The following is a 19,693-nucleotide window of genomic DNA, read 5'->3' on the forward strand; positions in this document are numbered from 1 at the left end:
CATATCTACCAAACCAACATGACTCATTAACTTCCCCTCGAGCTCAACTCGGAATATAACGAAAAAATACATTTACAATTACAAAAGCCGGAAGCTAATAGCCCTGCATGACTGTATTTTACAGTTCAATACACGAAAGTAGAATGACTTGCATTGATCTCCCCTACAGGTCTACGACTTACATAGTGTAAAATTGCGATTGGTTATGGTTATGATATTGTCAATACAATAGTTTCGCCTTTATCTAGGCCAATGTTTCAGTCCCATTAAGCTCAAAGACTTTTACAATACAGTCTTGACACGAAGAGGTGTTCATTCGGGTCATCATGTTGATTTCGAATTAGGTGTTTCGGATCGGTTTGAAATCGAGTCTTGTGTCTATATGGTTTTTACATAATTGTGGGTAATATTTTGCACTATGACAAGTATTCTACAAACAAAATATACAATTAGGTATCAAATGGAAACCAGAAAACAAGTGGCCAACATCAGTTACTCTGACAAATACATTCCAGTTCAAAATTTATTTTGTGCTTTTGATGCCTTCAAAAGCTTTAAGGTACTGAAAATATGTATGAGGTAAACAATGGGATCCCTCCAAATAAGCACTTACTCTTAATTCATGTAAAACATCAGTTTAAATCAGTATAACATAATTCTCTAGTTAGTTCGCTTTTTAAATTCGCGATTCGCTCAAAATGACCCTAAAATAGCCCAAAATTGACCATAATTCGCTTTTTTTATTTACGATTTGCAAGGAGATTAGTGATTTATGTGACAGTGATTTGAATCAATATGAATTAGTAAATGGATATGACAATAGAATATATAATCCAGGTAAGTAAGAACCATTTGAATATAACACGCTCAAGCAAATAGTTTGTTAATGTTTTTAAGCAAGAGAAGTGAGTTACCTACTCAATAGCTCTTGTAATTGAGCAAGATAGTATTGATTATATGCCTTCTCATTGCCGTATCTCTTGTTATGCCTATCCCAAGGAGAAAGATACAACCCTGCATCAATCCCATGATTTTTTGCTGAAGTAACAAACTCCTGAACAACATCCCCATGACCCTCTTTCCAAGGGCTCTTCATAACAGAATGATCAGTGTACTTAGAAGGCCATAAACAGAATCCATCATGGTGTTTTGCAGTAAGAATAGCCAATGATATCTCTGCCTCAGCTGCAACCTGGAACCATTGATCAGTTTTCAGGCAGGTCGGGTTGAAAATGGACGGGGATTCTTGGCCGGTGCCCCACTCGGAGTCGGTGAAAGTGTTGACACCAAAGTGGAAGAACATAATGATCTCTCTTTGTTGCCATTTCAGTTGGGAGTATGATGGGAGTGGAAGGAGTGGTAAGGGTGGTGGTATTGCTTAAGTTTCTAGGGAATTTATGGTGATAATGTTACCATATAATTGCATTAGTACTAGAAAAGATAATGGAATCAAGACCTTGGCCATTGGTGCTCTGTTTTATGCCCTACTGAACTGCACTTGTAACATGTCATTATATAGTATGTGGAGTACTAATGTGGTGGAACTTTGTATCTTTTATGGTTTTTGAGTTGTCTTGGGATTATTACTACTTCATTTATTGTCCATCTGTTCTTTCATTATATTTTGATTAGACATTCTTTTATCTTGTTGATCATTTGAAATAATAACGTACTGGAAAAATAATTAAAGGTCTAAGCACAGTCTGATAAAGCTCATGCTGAACAGAGCTAAAAAGTTTGTTTACCAAAAAAGCGGTTACAGTTTCATGTATATTAATTGAAGCCATGGTATGATACCCATGAACCTCATGCTGATTTGAGATTTTTAACACTACTCAAAACCTCATACATGGAATATTTGTACTTGAATTGTTTTAATTAATTATAACTTTATGATTCACCTCAATTTATATTAAAATATTTTTAACATGCATTTCTAATGGTATGGTTAAAAGATACTTGTTAAAAGATACTTGTAAAAGAGATAATGCAAAAGGAGAAAAAGACAGGGCACCAAACAAGTTTAGAGGAAGAAAAGAAAAAGTTAGTGGTGGGCACTGGGCAGTTTAGGTCCATCCTTGAATTCATTATTTGTTTTATTCTTCTTTCAGTTTCCACCCCAGTCCCGAGTCCCCAAACATGTAAATTGCAATCAAACATTCATTCACGGGTGTATTTTCTTATACTCTTGTTTACACCTGAATGGCTGAATCTGATACAAAGCAATTAGGGAACGTACAAAAAACAAGCACATGTGAATATGTGGTAGGGATTCAAAACTTGGTAAACAAGTTGGATATTATACTGGCACATCATGGACAAAGAGACACAAGTAACTATACTAAATAAGAATATGATATCACTCATATTTCTCTGGCTCTAACAATTTATAGGTAAAAATTAATCACATTTCTCTGACCCTCTCTCTAGAGGGGATACGACTTATTATTTATTATCTTCCTTGACCCAAACCTGTTTTCGAGTGGAATATTAAGTTGAAGATAATGATAAATAAATTAAAACAAATTAAACTGAATTAATTAAGTAATAGTCATTATTTAAATCGAGATCTACGATGCCACACCAACCATTATGAGCACAACTACAAAACTATTCCCTCCATTATATTTAGAATTTTCAAATACATTAAGACAAATTAAAAAAAAAATTTAATGAATATAGAAAAGTTAAAATGAAAACAAAAGGAGTATTAGTAGTAGTACATGGTTGTCACTAAAATACGGAAAGTTTGGATATGCCAATACAAGCACTACAGGTGAACTCAATGAACATGCCATTGCTATATCATGGTATGAACCGGGTTCACTGGCCTCATGCCGAAAGCAACCACTTAAGTCTTAAATAGTAAGTCATGGCCAAAGCAGGTCTCTCAAAAATTCAGATAATACTATCACTATCAGGATGATAACAAAAATCAAAGGCTAACTCATAAAACATGTGCCAGACACAAGCCTGTTGTTGTCAAGTTCAGGCCAAGAAGTCCAGCAGCCCACTGTCAACTCAAACAGTAGAAAAAAACGCGACCACATGCTCTCGCGAGCATAATCATTCTTACAATTGCAAGGTGGTGATAGGTTTTATCTCCATTCACCAATACAGCAACCTCCGAATAACTTTCTTGTACCTTAATACCTTGTGGTTTCATCATTTGTTCAATTTGATGAAAACTGAAAGCTGATTATGGTTACTCATAGATGAAACAAACACATTGAAGCATAAATGTCTCGGAATTCAGATGATTAAGATAGATTTGGGAATTCAGATGCACTCTCTGCCTTCATTACTTCAACTACACAAGCCCAAAGAAAATTGCCTTCATTGATGTCCGACAATGTAGTTGCTTTGTCCTCTTTCCAAACTCGACATGATGCGAAATTTTTATCAATTAAATATTATGATTACTCACACAATTGTTATCAGTCACCAAAAGTCAAAAGTACTAAAAATACTAACTAAGCCTTGTGAATCATAATATATAGCAAAGCAACAACTAATGTAACCTTTTCTACAACATAATGTATTAACATAAGTACAAGTATGGGCTAAGATAGAGATACTCCTCCCAATTACTGTTAACTTTACATGATTTCAGCCAACATCTTAAGTTCTCCTGTAAACATAAATTCAATTTTCATCAATAACGGCAAAAAATGCTACCTTTAACAGGACAGAAGGGTAGATATATATATTCTATTACTAAGCACAATACATATAACATTTCAGGTGTCGCAGACTATTGCAAAGTAAGACGTTTGGAGTATTTTGAATAATCTTTTTCCTCAAAAATGAAATCTCGTTTGTTTGTTATACTGCACCACTTGTTTAGACCTTAAAACTCCAAACAAATGGCGTTAAGTTTAGTCAGTTATGTTCACAAAGAAGTTTAAGATATTACATTTTAAAATCCAGCTAAACTTATGTCCTTGTATTTCGAATCAGCATTGTTTACATTTAGAACGTAAATTATGTTCAAATGATGCAATATTCCAACTTTGTGACTAACTCAAAGTTCAAACCAGACACCTCAGGCTCAGATAACACAGCAATGTGACAGTGATAAAAATTTCTACATGAGAGGTTGTTAGACATGCATTGAAGAAGCAACATTATTTAGAGGGGAAATCCATCAACATGTCTTATTTTTACTATTTTCCTTTTAAAAGGTCCGATATTATGCTTTCAAGTAGTGTTACTTCTGAAAACTTAGAGATTCAGTGAGTTGTGTCCGCAAAGAAGTCGCAATTGACTCAGTCTTATGAATTGCGTCATCCACATTCATTTCAAACATCTAAACAGCAGTAACAATAGTTTTCCTAGCTTCCCCCATTCCCACAATTTTTACGGGCTCACCAACAACAGTCCCTTATCAAACCTCCCAGTGAAAATTTTTCTAAAACATTGAACAGAAGTATCAGTAGCATTTCTAGTAGCTGTTCTCAAAATTATTAAAATCTTTCCAACCTCCCTCAGCAGTCGGCAATCAACCTTGTCACCGAATCTCACAACTGACAATTAAAAACACATCTCAGATGGTCAATAAAAAGAATAAAGTAGCTGATATAAACAAAAAAAGTCACTGATGTGTTAGGATTATAGGTGATTGGTTCACCAAGTAATTACGACATAATTAAGCAAATTAATCAAATTTGTTAGTATGGTAAGAAAAGGACCATGTACAGTATTGGGATTGGTTGAGGGAGAATCAATCTAGTACATTTGCCCCTTGTACTCATGGGTTGATTTAGAGTCAACCTTGGAGAGCAAGGACTCCATCAGACAAAGGACATGTGTAGAATATGGCAAGAGGGAGTATAGGAGACCATGGGACACGTTGCAAAAAGGAGCAAAAGCTTCAGCAGGCTCCTTGCTCAAACATGCGCCAGCTTGCTCAAACAAGCGTTGGGCTCCAGCAACATTCTGCCTTCAGTTGTCATTTGTGTTAATGCCCTATTTATTTGTTACCTTTTCCCTATATTTTCCTATAAATACACTAGTCCTAGTTCTGTTAAGCATGCTAAAGTCTCATTTGTATAGCTCTCCTTATTGTTTAGTTTACTACCCTCATTATATCCTCTCTTCCTCACTAAACCTACATTGTAATTGCTTCGCATTTTGTATTTGTCCTTTAAACAAATAAATACTTTTTTATAGCTAAACATGGTAGATGTAGCCTAAGTTTGGTGAACATCTTAAATCTTGAGTCTTTATTTGTCTTGTTCATTATTGTTATTCATTACATACTTGCATATTTGATTCATACATTAACACACACCTTAAACATCCATCTAAACTCAAGTTTGATCTTTGGTGAGTGAGAGTGCCTCTCATTTCAATTGTTATCAGAGTCAAGGGTTATTTTGGATTATTTGAGGTATTAATGGAGGTCATTTGAAGTTCAAGATGTCAACAATGAATTTATGCATTGAGAAGTTTGATAGAAACATAAATTTTAATTTATGGCAATTAAAGATGAAGGCAAATTCAATTTAAAATAGTGTTCATAAGGCTCTGGAAGGTGAGGAGAAGAAGCCCATTGGTGTTGGTAAGGCTAAATGGGAAAAGATGGATACTAAAACTTTATCCGCCATACAACTTTGCCTCTCCAATAAAGTCTTGAAAGATTTTGTAAAGGAGCTAACTTCAAAAGGGATTTGGGAGAAGTTGGCATCACTCTATATGGCCAAGAGTGTTACCAATGGACAACTCTTGAAGAGTCATTTATAAATCTTCGATTGCAAGAAAGTAAGCATATGAAACCTCATATTGATGAGTTTTACTCTATTGTTTTGGATTTATTAAATATTGAGGTTTCCATTAAGGATGAAGACTTGGCAATTCTCTTGTTATGTTCTCTACCCCTTCTTACAAACATTTTAGGGAGCCTTTACTATATGATAGAGACACTTTGTGTACTGAGGATGTAAGAAAGGCCTTGACACAAAAAGACCTTATTAATTCCCAATTTGCATAAAAGGTGTCCATTGAGTCCAAGATGCTTTGTTTAATAAGGAGTCAGTTAGGACCAAAAGAGTTATGACTTGTTGTAACTAGTGTAGGAAGAAAGGCCATCCAAAGAAGGATTGTTGGAAGTTAAAATCCAAACAATCCGATGAGCACAAGTCCAAAGGAGCTAGTTCTGCCAAAGCTAGCTATGTTAAAGAAAAATATAATGTTGGGTGCTCTTGTTGTTACTAGTGAGTACAAGGATGATGATTCTTGCATTTCGGATTCAGGTTGTTCTAACCATATCACTTCTAATTCTAGTTTTCTCTCAACTTATCAAAAGGTTGATGGAAGAAAGGTCACTATGGGCACTGAGGCTAGCTATCCGATAGTTAGTATTGGAGATGTTAGAATCATTATGTTTGATGATGTTGTAAGAATATTGTTCCGAGTCTTTCATGTTCCAAGCTTAAATAGACACTTAACCTCCCTTGATACTTTAGATAAAGGCTTTAGGTGCATTGGTAAAGGTGGAGTTTGAAAGGTTGATAAGGGTCCAAGAATATTCTTGAAAGGATCCATTGATGATGAAAGCTTGTACAAGCTACTTGGGTCAACCTTGATTAGTACGTTCGTGAGTCCACTACTTCAGCCAAGCATGGTGATAATGATACTTCTACATGTAATAATGACTTGAGTGTAATTTCAATATCTCCCAAAAAGCTCATGGGTTGTATGGACTTGGTTGGTAATTAATTATACTCTTTCGTAAGTAGGGATGCAGGCGAGGCGGGTCTAATAGGAGACCCGCCCCATCCCCGCCCCATCGGGGCGGGGATGGGTCCCGGTTTGATGGGTCATGGGGCGGGTACGAGTATAAAATTCATACCCACCGCGGGGATGGGGATGGGGATGGGGATGGGTTTTAGGTGATACCCGCCCCATCTCCGCCCCGCCCCACCCCGCCCCGCCCCATCCACGCCCCGCCTAACGAAATGTACAAATTTTGAGAATTGGAATACCCTAAATTATTTTTCAAATTTCTGAAAACCTTGAATTATTTTCAAATTTTTTAAAAAACTTTAAAAACCCCGTTTTTATATTTCTTTTAAGGTCTAAGATCATGTTTTTTAGAGTAAGGTTTATAATCATGTTTTGTCTATTTTTTATCCTTTTTTCTCAATAAAATTTGTTTATATTCATTACGAGTTGTGTAGAGGTAGGCGATATTAAGTGATGATTAGATAGGGATTTGAAAATAAATATGTGACACAGATGGGTATTAAGCGGGGATTTGACGGGTGGTGGGGCGGGTAAAATGGGTATTAGACGGGGATGGATACCCAGATGGGGATGGGGATGGGGATGGTATTAGGTAGAAACCCATCGGGGCGGGGATGGGGAAAAAAATTATACCCGCCGCGGGGATGGGGATGGGGATTGATTTACCAGATGGGGATGGGGATGGTAACGCCAATACCCGCCCCGCCCCGCCCCGTTTGCATCCCTATTCGTAAGCCCTTATAGGGCATTCTAGTAAATGTGTTTTGTTTTGTGCACATGTATATTTTGTTTGTTGAGTATAGTAGCGTCTAGCTAGAGATGTTTGTAGGTGTTGTTAGATGTACTCGAAAGTGATCTTTGTGACTTGGAGAACACAAGTCAAGGTGGAGATTGTTAAGATTATAGGTGACTTTCACCAAGTAATTAGGACATAATTAAGAAAATCAATCAAATAGTTACTACATTTGCCTCTTGTACTCATTGGTTTATTTAGAGCCTTGTGAGCAAGACATAACCTTGGAGAGCAAAAAATCCATCAAACATAAGACATTTGTAGGATGGCAAGAGGAAGCATAGGGGACCATGGGACACCTTGCACAAAGGAGCTGAAACAGTGCCCGTGCTCGAACGAGCACAGGGCTCCCGCAACATTCTGCCTCAAGTCGTCGTTTTTGTTGATGTCCTATTTACTTGATACCTCATTGCCCTATGTTTCCTTATAAATACAATAGTCCTAAGTTTTTGTTAATCATGTTAAAGTCTCATTTGTATAGCTCTCTTTATTGCTTAGTTTACTCCCTCACATTAGCTCATCACTTGCTCACTTAATCTCCATTGTAATTCCTTCAAGTTTTGTATTTGTTCTTTAAACACATATAAATACTATGGTAGCTACATATGGTGAATGTAGCCTAAGTTTGGTAAACGACCTTAAATCTTTTGCCTTTATCTGTCTTGTTCAGTATTGATATTCATCATATACTTGCCTATTTGGTTCATACATTAAAACACACCTTAAACACCCATCTAAACCCAAAGTTTGATCTTTGGTGAGTAAGATTTCCTCTCATTTCAGAATGTTATATGACGCAACTAGCAAAGTCAATCATCGATGGAGATCATACAGTCTGAACGTTCTCCATGAACACTAGTCATTAATCAACTAACATGTTAGCATAATCATCAAGCATATAAGAAGCCGCATGAAAAAAAAATCCTAAGAAGCCAAATCAGAAAGGAAGGGAAAAGTCAGGTAGAAAGAAGCAAGGATAAGAGGCCAAGACTCATTCCCTGTATTGAATAATCAATCAAAACAACCAAAATTTTCTGCTATGTTAGATCAATTATCATAAGAGTTTGCATAAAAGAAAAATCTAAAAGAACAAAGAACTTGCAATTAATCAGTCAATCAATTAGAAAAATTACCGAAAGACAAGTCTAATCCTCCTCCCCACTTTCATCACTGAAATAACTAGCCTTCTTAACCTTCTTCCCTTTGCTCGATTTCGGATGATCGTAGTATTCATGATCATGACCCATCAATAATCTCTGATCAGCACCATTATCAACCACAGAAGCCCAATTATCTTCCTCAAAAACAACACTCTCTTCTTCATCCCTTTCTCTATCATCTTCCTCATCATCCTCATTTTTCCTCCTTTGCTCTTTCTCTCTTCTACCCTTTTTAGGAACAGGTCTTTCCCTAGGACCCAACTGATTTTTAGGACACTCATAACTCAAATGACCCTCTTCTCCACACTCATAACATCTTGACTTATCTTTGTAAACACGTCGCCGAATAAACTCAGGAGCACGACCATTATCAGCAGCAATCGAAGCTCTTAGGGTTCGGCCATTAAGAACTTTTCCATTCATTTGGCGTGCAGCAGAAACAGCATCATTACGAGACACAAAAAGGATGAAGGCAACGCCACGACTGAGGCGAGTTGCACGGTCTTTAAGGACGGTAACACGGGCGACTTTACCGAAGGTGGAGAAGAGAGTAAAAAGATCGGAGTTAGTGAGGTTAAAGTCGAGATTACTAACGTAGACGGTTGATTTTGATGGGGCTAAACCACCGCTTCCATGGTTGTGAATGGTGGTGTTGGTGGTGGCAGTGGAGGAGGATGTGGGATTAGAAGAGGTTGGAGTGGTGTAGCGATAGTAGAAGGTTTCGTCTTCGTCGCTGTCGTTCATGTTTGTCAATAGGAACAATTGCCTAAGGAGTACGGGCTTTTCTAAGTCTGTCACGCCTGGCTGCGAAAATTTGAACAAGTAAATTTATGTTAAAAAAAAAATTGTTTTAAATAATCTCATTTTTCGAGGTAAAATAAGTTATAAGGTATGCTAGCAACAAATACATAATAAAGGTTGGATTATTAGAAAATAATCTAAAAGTATGGATTATTCACAGCGCATGGGCAATAGATAGGATTACTCATAACAATTTTTCCTATAAAAAATAAATAAACTAGGCATGGGAAAAACTTAATTCTCATAATAAGTACGAAATTTTCAAAGCTGTGGTACAGCGAACAAAGGAAAACTGATCAATAAAAGTTACGCACTTTATTCGTTATTACTAACATGGAACCAAGGAAGCAATGGTCAAACAGGTTCAAACCTTTGTTCAGTGAAGAAAAGTTTGACCAGGGGCAAAACTAATGGTAGGTCAATGATGTCAATTGACTCACTTAAATTTTGAGGAAAAACAATAGTTGTTAAAGCTTTACTGGCTAAGTTGGTAGAATAATGGGCTTATAAGCAAATGGTCACAAATTCAAATTCCTTTGACTTGTTTTTTTTTTTTTTTTTCACTCTACATTTCTATTTCCCCATAGTCTCATTCAAGCTCGCCCTTGATTCCCCCTACTTCCTATTTTCTTTCCCAATTTTTTCCAGCAGTCGACAGCCTCTTCATCCTTTACCGTCGTGAACTCCAACCACTGACTGGCCACGATAACTTCCCGCGGGGTTGCACACAGTATCAATCCAAGTATGTACTTTTATTTTTCTTTTTATTTCTTTCCATAAAAATTTGAAATTTGTGCGATTTCACTTAAATTTCTCATTTCTTTGAATGTTAATCATTAAAACATTGTTAGTTGATCTATGATTGATGCTTGTACAATACCCCAAATTACAATTTGTTGATTAATTTAGGGTTTTTAACTTAATTGGTAGTAAATTTATAAAATTAGGTTTTCTTATCTAATTTGTTGGAATTTATTAGAGCTTCAATTAATTAGTCATTTTATTCTACAATTGATTCAGGTAGTTTGTTTGAATTTCTTGAAATAAGACATTAGATTATTGATTTAGGGTTTTTGGCTATACACTTTTAAGATTGTGAGGATGTTAAATTTATTGTGTTAATGTTTTTTTTAAGTTTTAAAAATTTGATGAATCTAGCAATTAGGTTAGTTGATTTTCTTTGAATTTATTTGAATTGGGCAGTACTAAATGTTGAATTTATTTGTCATTTGATTAGTTTGATAATGTATTTAGTAATTTTCTAGGTTTTTGTCCTCTTGTAGAATTTTCCATTTGGTGATTTGTGTCTCTTGTATGGTTTATTAAAGTATGAGCAATAGTAATTTTTAGGTTGTTGGTTGTTGTGAATTGAGGAAATACTTTTTTCATTTTTGTCTTAGGATTAAAGGCATAAACCTAAACCTTCATTAAAAAAAATAAGTAAAAGGATTTTATGATATTGATGGATCTCATGATATTTGGTATTGCTTGTTGGGGATAAGAATTTATAGACTTGGAGAGATGAAAGGAAGCACTAGAGATGGAATTGTCAATTGTTAGTATCTGTTACTGCACAGTTGGAAACAGAAACAAAGTAACGGTATTGTTTATCCACAAGTAACGGTATTGATTACCAAATCTTCATGGCAAACAATGTGTAAGGGATTCACTTATACGTTTCCGTTACTAGCTGTTAAAAAAACGATACCAAACACTCCATAAATGATTAAATTATGTGTTGTTTCTAAAATATAAAAACTCTACTAAACAATTGTGTATTAAATAAATAATGTTGAATGTAAATTTTTCACTTAAATTATCGACATCACTTGTTTTGTTTTTTGGATCCCCCGAGTTTAACCTTGCGGAAATGCATTAAAATGATTTCAAAATCATTTATAAAACGCATTAGTTCGCTGTTAGTAACAGCGAACAAAGATGTTGGTCAAAAAAAGTCGAATATTTTTGTTCCCACTTATTAAGTAGGAACAAAGATGTTGACTTTTATTGACCAGCATCTTTGTTCGTTGTTACTAACAACGAACAAAGTCTTTAACTTTTATTAACCTTGTTCTTTGTTTGCTGTTAGTAACAGCGAACAAAACCTAACCACCACTTTGAGAATTTCGTGCTAATTTTGGGAATTAAGTTTCCCTCATGCCTAGTATAAGAATTTTTTATATAATTTTTCTTATTTGATTCAAATTTTCCCTAGCTGCCTCCTTCGTGACTCTTTAGCTCTTTGCGCCGACTGCGGTCCGTCAATATAACGGGTCCGGCTTTGACGAAAACAAATACGATTAGACTAAGCCTAAAAAGCAGAAGATGGGTCGAACTGGATCAAGCATAATGGGTCTGAGTCGATCCAACACGATACCTACCACCAAAGAAAAGTAAGGGTAGACCAACGAGATGGGTGTTGAAAATTAGAAGGATAAGAAGCATTGTACATCCTTGATTTCAATAAGAAAAAAAATCTAAGGTCATGATTGAACCAAAATCACTTAATTGTAAAGGTCACTAAGTTACATAGAAAAGTAACTATGGCATAAGTTTGAAAAATGTTCTTAATATATAACATAGTATTTTTTTTTGAATATATAGTGACTAACAAAAAATCTTTCTCATCTTTCTTATATTAAAATCGTTGTTATTTGACACACTCACACTCTCTCTCTCTCTCTCTGTATATATATATATATATATATATATATATATATATATATATATATATATATACATACATATATATATATATATACATACATATATATATATATACATATATATATATATATACATATATATAAATATATATATATATACATATATATATATACATATATATATATATATATATATATATATATAATAAGTGTGCAGCGGTGAGGTGGATGGACTTATTCGTGGGTGTTATTTTCATGTTATTATCCACCTGTTAATCTGAAATGAGTGAGTTTGTTCCACTTGAGTTTTGCTTTTTTTAAGAATGTTGTTCAAATCGTCTTATTTCCGGGCCAGATGGGTTGAGCTCGACAACAAACTCTTCATGATCAGAAAAATTAAATGATTCTAAGCTCTTGGTGCCGATTCCGTTTGTTACCTTGTCATATTCTCTATTCATCGGAATTTGAAAATGACAGGTACTACACATACGCCAATATCCTTTTGGGGTGTAGCCTCAGCCTGTTGGTTTTTGTCATCGTTGCACATCACTAGTCACTATAGACAAGAAAACATGATCTTAATAAGACCACATGTGATTCACTATTTTTTGTGCCTGTTTGTCATCATTGCTTTTTGTGTCTAATTCACCCAATTTTAAGATTGGCTTGTTTCAAGGAGGAACATACACACTACCAAACATTAGACTTTTGAAGTCCAAAATAATTTAGCTATATCTATGATGTGATATATGTTATTTCTTGACTATATAAGTATTAGTTCCTGACACGAGAATTCCCATTGGGATGCCAATAAGGATCAAAAAACAACCCAACAGAAGATAATCAAAGCATACTTTTATATACAACTACCAAACAAATCACAATTTCATCAAACCAACGACCCAGATCCAGATTCCAGCCAACAAACAAATCAAACAAATCAAACAAATCAAATCAAACTGCCAAGCAATCAAACAAATTGGATACTTACTATTCACAAATCATAACACAATCAGATACAAAAAATAAGAAAATACCGAATAAAAGAGATTCCATCACGAAGTGAATGAGGAACAATGCGAGTAGAAATGGGGGAAGAAAGATAAGAACGAGATGCAAGAATCCCTTCACTACCACCAGCAACAAGATAGGCATTACCCACTTCGTTGAAGACTTGTTGGTTGTAAGTGTGAATTGAGCCATTTGAGAATTGGATATTTGAAAATGCTATTGCTATTATTAGTATAAAAATGGGGGATTTTAGGAGAGAAAATGGAGGGGATTTAAGGTTTTGAATCCCGAAATCCATAGTGATTGGGGAAAATATTGTGAGTTTGCTTGCTGAAATGAAGTCTAAACTCTCACTGTTTGGTATGTGAAATGAAGTCTAAATTAACAATGAACTAATGAAGCTATGAAACAATTAAACAAATTAACAATTACAATTACAAATTAACAATTAAATAAGTAATGGAAGCATGGAACTCACAAGTGACGAAGTGTACTGTCGAAGTATGGAATTGAAGAGGAAGAGGAAGCGTCGATTGCGGATTGTCGAACAGTCGAACACTCGAACAGTCAGATTGTCGAAGGCTCGAAGGTCGAAGCGACGAAGGTCACGAAGCAACTTGGATTGCAGTCAGTGGCGGACAGGACTGGACGAGGAACGGAGGAAGGAGCCGGAGAGTGTACTGTCGGAGTGCAAGGAGCAGTCGAAGAATGGAATTGAAGAGGAAGAGGAAGCTGGAAGCGTCGCGAATCGATTAATCGAAGGTCGAACACAACACTCGAACTGTTTACTGTCGATTGTCGAATGTCGAAGGCTCGAAGCGACGAACGGACGAAGCAACTTGGCCGGTGCCCGGTGCCGGTTGTGGCGGTGGAGATTTGGAGAAGGAAGACTGGAAGAGGCTAGAGACTAGAGAGAGAAGAGAGAGTAATGGTGTAATGCAGTAATGGTTTAGGGTTTGTTTTTGTTTTTGGCTTCTCCAGACGCTTCTTTACATTTTTATTTTTATTTTTTTAGGTGATTAGCGACGGGAAGTTTGGTCGCCAAGTGGTCGCCAATAATGAAGACAGTAATTTTTTTTTTTTAAAAGCTCATTTATTTTTTTCAAATTGGGGGGTCCACTGCCCCCACTTGACCCTAGCTGGGTCCGCCACTGGAAGATATCAAAGGCAAGTCCCGTGACTTCACTATCCTGATCTTCACCCTCTTGGCATGTACACCTTCAATTCCTAACCAATGAAGCCTCTTATACCCCACGGTTGTCCCGGTTGCAACCGCCTTCCCATCTACATAAATCTCATGCTGTTGGATCCTCTGTCCAAGCCTGATTGCTTCTTGGATCATGATAACATTAAATCTCAGCCCTTGATTGACCCCTCTTATCTCAATCCATTGGTTATTCCTGTCTTCTTCACTCGGTGCCCAATAAGTCCACAACTGATCCTCATCGAGCATATTTTCTGGTCCGAAACTACTTCCTTTTGCTCCTCTTTGGCTACTTACTTTTACCAAACATTTCTCTGCTAGATTGTGAAAGAAAATCGTGTTGAGTGCCTTTCGGAACTCAGACAACCGTTTGGTATCATCTACGGAGATGAGGCCAGTCGAGTTTGGAGGCACATTTAGCAGTAACACACAATTTCTTCCTACTGAATTGTAGTATATTTCTTGTAGTTCACTTAGCTTCTTTGGTTTTTCAGATTTGTGCCAAAACCACCCTGGTCGAATCGATACATCACATTCTGGAGGTAACTAATCCGTTCCTTTAGGATCTCCAGAGTTAAGATAACTGCATTTGATTAAGAAATCGATCATTAAATGATCACACAAACATCACATGAGTTTCATCAACATCATCGTCATCATACCCATTATCCGAACATAGGAAACTATGATCAGGGTCTAGGGAGGGAAGGAAGGCGGCAACCCATACCCAAAAAAGAGCTTAAACTACTCAAAAACTACAGTCTATAATGAATGACGAAAATTGCAAACCTTAGGGGTTTAAATAGTAGTATGATCACAATAATCTAATACGAACTCGTTAGTTAGACACAATTTACTTGTTTTGGCATATTACTTGTTTAAGAAAAAGGTTTCATACCTAAATTATGCAATGTTTTATCAGATATTACCAAAATTTCTAATGAAGTTTTCTATACGAAAGTTAATATACTAAATCCAGATTGCTTCTGTGTAAACTATAAACTAATAGAGAGTGAGAACTTACTCAACAATGCTTGCATTGCCAATTGATAATGATGTTCTGTTGATGGTAGACCAGCAAGTGTTTCCAGCAAATCCTTTTTCATTTCCAGCCCATCTGACGTCTGGACCCGCATCAGAGAATATGTTTATTGAACTCTGGAGCTCCTTAACCATTGCAAATCAATCCCAAAAATAGTAGGACATATTTGGTGCATTTGAACCTTTGGCCCCATCAAACCAAATCTCTCTTACATCTTCATATCTACCAAACCAACATGACTCGTTAACTTCCCCTCGAGGTCAACTCGGAATATAACGAAAAAATACATTCACAATTACAAAAGCAGGAAGCTAATAGCCCTGCATGACTGTATTTTACAGTTTAATACACGAAAGTAGAATGACTTGCATTGATCTCCCCTACAGGTCTACGACTTACATAGTGTAAAATTGCGATTGGTTATGGTTATGATCTTGTCAATACAATAGTTTTGCCTTTATCTAGGCCAATGTTTCAGTCCCATTAAGCTCAAAGACTTTTACAATACAGTCTTGACACGAAGAGGTGTTCATTCGGGTCATCATGTTGATTTCGGATTAGGTGTTTCGGATCGGTTTGAAATCGAGTCTTGTGTCCATATGGTTTTTACATAATTGTGGGTAATATTTTGCACTATGACAAGTATTCTACAAACAAAATATACAATTAGGTATCAAATGGAAACCAGAAAACAAGTGGCCAACATCAGTTACTCTGACAAATACATTCCAATTCAAAATTTTGTTTGTGCTTTTGATGCCTTCAAAAGCTTTAAGGTACTGAAAATATGTATGAGGTAAACAATGGGATCCCTCCAAATAAGCACTTACTCTTAATTCATGTAAAACATCAGTTTAAATCAGTATAACCTAATTCTCTAGTTAGTTCGCTTTTTAAATTCGCGATTCGCTCAAAATGACCCTAAAATAGTCCAAAATTGACCATAATTCGCTTTTTTTATTTACGATTTGCAAGGAGATTAGTGATTTATGTGACAGTGATTTGAATCAATATGAATTAGTAAATGGATATGACAATAGAATATATAATTCAGGTAAGTAAGAATCATTTGAATATAACAGGCTCAAATCCAAGCAAATAGTTTGTTAATGTTTTTAAGCAAGAGAAGTGAGTTACCTAGTCAATAGCTCTTGTAATTGAGCAGGATAGTATTGATTATATGCCTTCTCATTGCCGTATCTCTTGTCATGCCTATCCCAAGGAGAAAGATACAACCCTGCATCAATCCCATGATTTTTAGCTGAAGTAACAAACTCCTGAACAACATCCCCATGACCCTCTTTCCAAGGGCTCTTCATAACAGAATGATCAGTGTACTTAGAAGGCCATAAACAGAATCCATCATGGTGTTTTGCAGTAAGAATAGCCAATGATATCTCTGCCTCAGCTGCAACTTGGAACCATTGATCAGTTTTCAGGCGGGTCGGGTTGAAAATGGACGGGGATTCTTGGCCGGTGCCCCACTCGGAGTCGGTGAAAGTGTTGACACCAAAGTGGAAGAACATAATGATCTCTCTTTGTTGCCATTTCAGTTGGGAGTATGATGGGAGTGGAAGGAGTGGTAAGGGTGGTGGTATTGCTGAAGTTTCTAGGGAATTTATGGTGATAATGTTACCATATAATTGCATTAGTACTAGAAAAGATAATGGAATCAAGACCTTGGCCATTAGTGCTCTGTTTTATGCCCTACTGAACTGCACTAGGCAATCTCTTGGAACATGTCATTATATAGTATGTGGAGTACTAATGTGGTGGAAGTTTGTATCTTTTATGGTTTTTGAGTTGTCTTGGGATTATTACTACTTCATTTATTGTCCATCTGTTCTTTCATTATATTTTGATTAGACATTCTTTTATCTTGTTCATCATTTGAAATATTAACGTGCATTCACTTTTTCATCAAATAATATGATAAGGGTTTAATTTTCACCACTACAATATTATCAATTTCCCCTCTACCTTCTGCCGGTATGGAATTTTACTTGTCCTATAATTATAAGAAATCCGTACTGGAAAAATAATTAAAAGTCTAAGCACAGCCTGATAAAGCTCATGCTGAACAGAGCTAAATAGTTTGTTTACCAAAAAAGCGGTTACAGTTTCATGTATATTAATTGAAGCCATGGTATGATACCCATGAACCTCATGCTGATTTGAGATTTTTAACATTACTCAAAACCTCATACTTGGAATATTTGTACTTGAATTGTTTTAATTAATTATAACTTTATGATTCACCTCAATTTATATTAAAATATTTTTAACATGCATTTCTAATGGTATGGTTAAAAGATACTTGTTAAAAGATACTTGTAAAAGAGATAATGTAAAAGGAGAAAAAGACAGGGCACCAAACAAGTTTAGAGGAAGAAAAGAAAAAGTTAGTGGTGGGCACTGCGCAGTTGAGGTCCATCCTTGAATTCATTATTTGTTTTATTCTTCTTTCAATTTCCACCCCAGTCTCGAGTCCCCAAACATGTAAATTGCAATCAAACATTCATTCACGGGTGTATTTTCTTATACTCTTGTTTACACCTGAATGGCTGAATCTGATACAAAGCAATTAGGGAACATACAAAAAACAAGCACATGTGAATATGTGGTAGGGATTCAAAACTTGGTAAACAAGTTGGATATTATACTGGCACATCATGGACAAAGAGACACAAGTAACTATACTAAATAAGAATATGATATCACTCATATTTCTCTGGCTCTAACAATTTATAGGTAAAAATTAATCACATTTCTCTGACCCTCTCTCTAGAGGGAATACGACTTATTATTTATTATCTTCCTTGACCCAAACCTGTTTTCGAGTGGAATATTAAGTTGAAGATAATGATAAATAAATCAAAACAAATTAAACTGAATTAATTAAGTAATAGTCATTATTTACATCGAGATCTACGATGCCACACCAACCATTATGAGCACAACTACAAAACTATTCCCTCCATTATATTTAGAATTTTCATATACATTAAGACAAATTAAAAAAAAAATTTTATGAATATAGAAAAGTTAAAATGAAAACAAAGGGAGTATTAATAGTAGTACATGGTTGTCACTAAAATACGGAAAGTTTGAATATGCCAATACAAGCACTACAGGTGAACCCAATGAACATGCCATTGCTATATCATGGTATGAACCGGGTTCACTGGCCTCATGCCGAAAGCAACCACTTAAGTCTTAAATAGTAAGTCATGGCCAAAGCAGGTCACTCAAAAATTTAGATAATACTATCACTATCAGGATGATAACCAAAATCAAAGGCCAACTCATAAAACATGTGCCAAACACAAGCCTGTTGTTGTCAAGTTCAGGCCAAGAAGTCCAGCAGCCCACTGTCAACTCAAACAGTAGAAAAAAAACGCGACCACATGCTCTCACGAGCATAATCGTTCTTACAATTGCAAGGTGGTGATAGGTTTTATCTCCATTCACCAATACAGCAACCTTCGAATAACTTTCTTGTACCTTAATACCTTGTGGTTTCATCATCTGTTCAACTTGATGAAAACTGAAAGCTGATTATGGGATCTCATAGATGAAACAAACACATTGAAGCATAAATGTCTCGGAATTCAGATGATTAAGACAGATTTGGGAATCCAGATGCACTCTCTGCCTTCATTACTTGCAACTACACAAGCCCAAAGAAAATTGCCTTCATTGATGTCCCACAATGCAGTTGCTTTGTCCTCTTTCCAAACTCGACAGGATGCAAAATTTTTATCAATTAAATATTATGATTACTCACGCAATTTTTATCAGTCACCAAAAGTCAAAAGTACTAAAAATACTAACTAAGCCTTGTGAATCATAATATATAGCAAAGCAACAACTAATGTAACCTTTTCTACAACATAATGTATTAACATAAGTACACCCAACAGTATGGGCTAAGATAGAGATACTCCTCCCAATTACTGTTAACTTTACATGATTTTAGCCAACATCTTAAGTTCTCCTATAAACATAAATTCAATTTTCATCAATAACGGCAAAGAATGCTACCTTTAACAGGACAGAAGGGTAGATATATATATTCTTGTTGAAATACACGAAGATGGTCGAATGCAACAAGAGGGGGGGTGAATTGTTGTGTATCTAACTTTATTTCGTTTTTCTTCTAATTTACGGAATTTTAACAAACAAAATAAAGTTTAAACGTAAAAAGCAAAAGATAAAAAGGAGACAAAGATTTTACGTGGAAACCTTCTTTGCCTAATAAGAAGGAAA

General features: G+C 35.7%; 1 protein-coding gene and 2 pseudogenes across 1 annotated transcript; all 3 read right to left on the reverse strand.

Moving 5' to 3' along the window:
* Positions 1–1,674, reverse strand: part of LOC130823134 (alpha-L-fucosidase 1-like) — a 3,199-nt pseudogene extending 1,525 nt beyond the window's left edge.
* A 254-nt stretch (positions 1,675–1,928) lies between these two features.
* LOC130815852 (U11/U12 small nuclear ribonucleoprotein 31 kDa protein-like) lies at positions 1,929–14,161 on the reverse strand. Its single transcript, XM_057682360.1, has 3 exons — positions 13,657–14,161; positions 8,674–9,504; positions 1,929–3,631 (listed from the first exon to the last, which is right to left on the reverse strand). The coding sequence occupies exon 2, from the start codon at positions 9,442–9,444 to the stop codon at positions 8,686–8,688; it is 759 nt and encodes a 252-aa protein (XP_057538343.1). The 5' UTR covers positions 9,445–9,504; positions 13,657–14,161; the 3' UTR covers positions 1,929–3,631; positions 8,674–8,685.
* LOC130815845 (alpha-L-fucosidase 1-like) lies at positions 12,383–17,112 on the reverse strand (annotated as a pseudogene).
* Between the last annotated feature and the right edge of the window lie 2,581 nt (positions 17,113–19,693).

The sequence above is a fragment of the Amaranthus tricolor genome, chromosome 1 (assembly GCF_026212465.1).
Source record: "Amaranthus tricolor cultivar Red isolate AtriRed21 chromosome 1, ASM2621246v1, whole genome shotgun sequence".
NCBI lineage: Eukaryota > Viridiplantae > Streptophyta > Magnoliopsida > Caryophyllales > Amaranthaceae > Amaranthus > Amaranthus tricolor.

Coding starts and splice junctions, on each gene's coding strand:
- LOC130815852 (XM_057682360.1), bottom strand. CDS start 9,444: ATGAACGACAGCGACGAAGACGAAACCTTCTACTATCGCTACACCACT.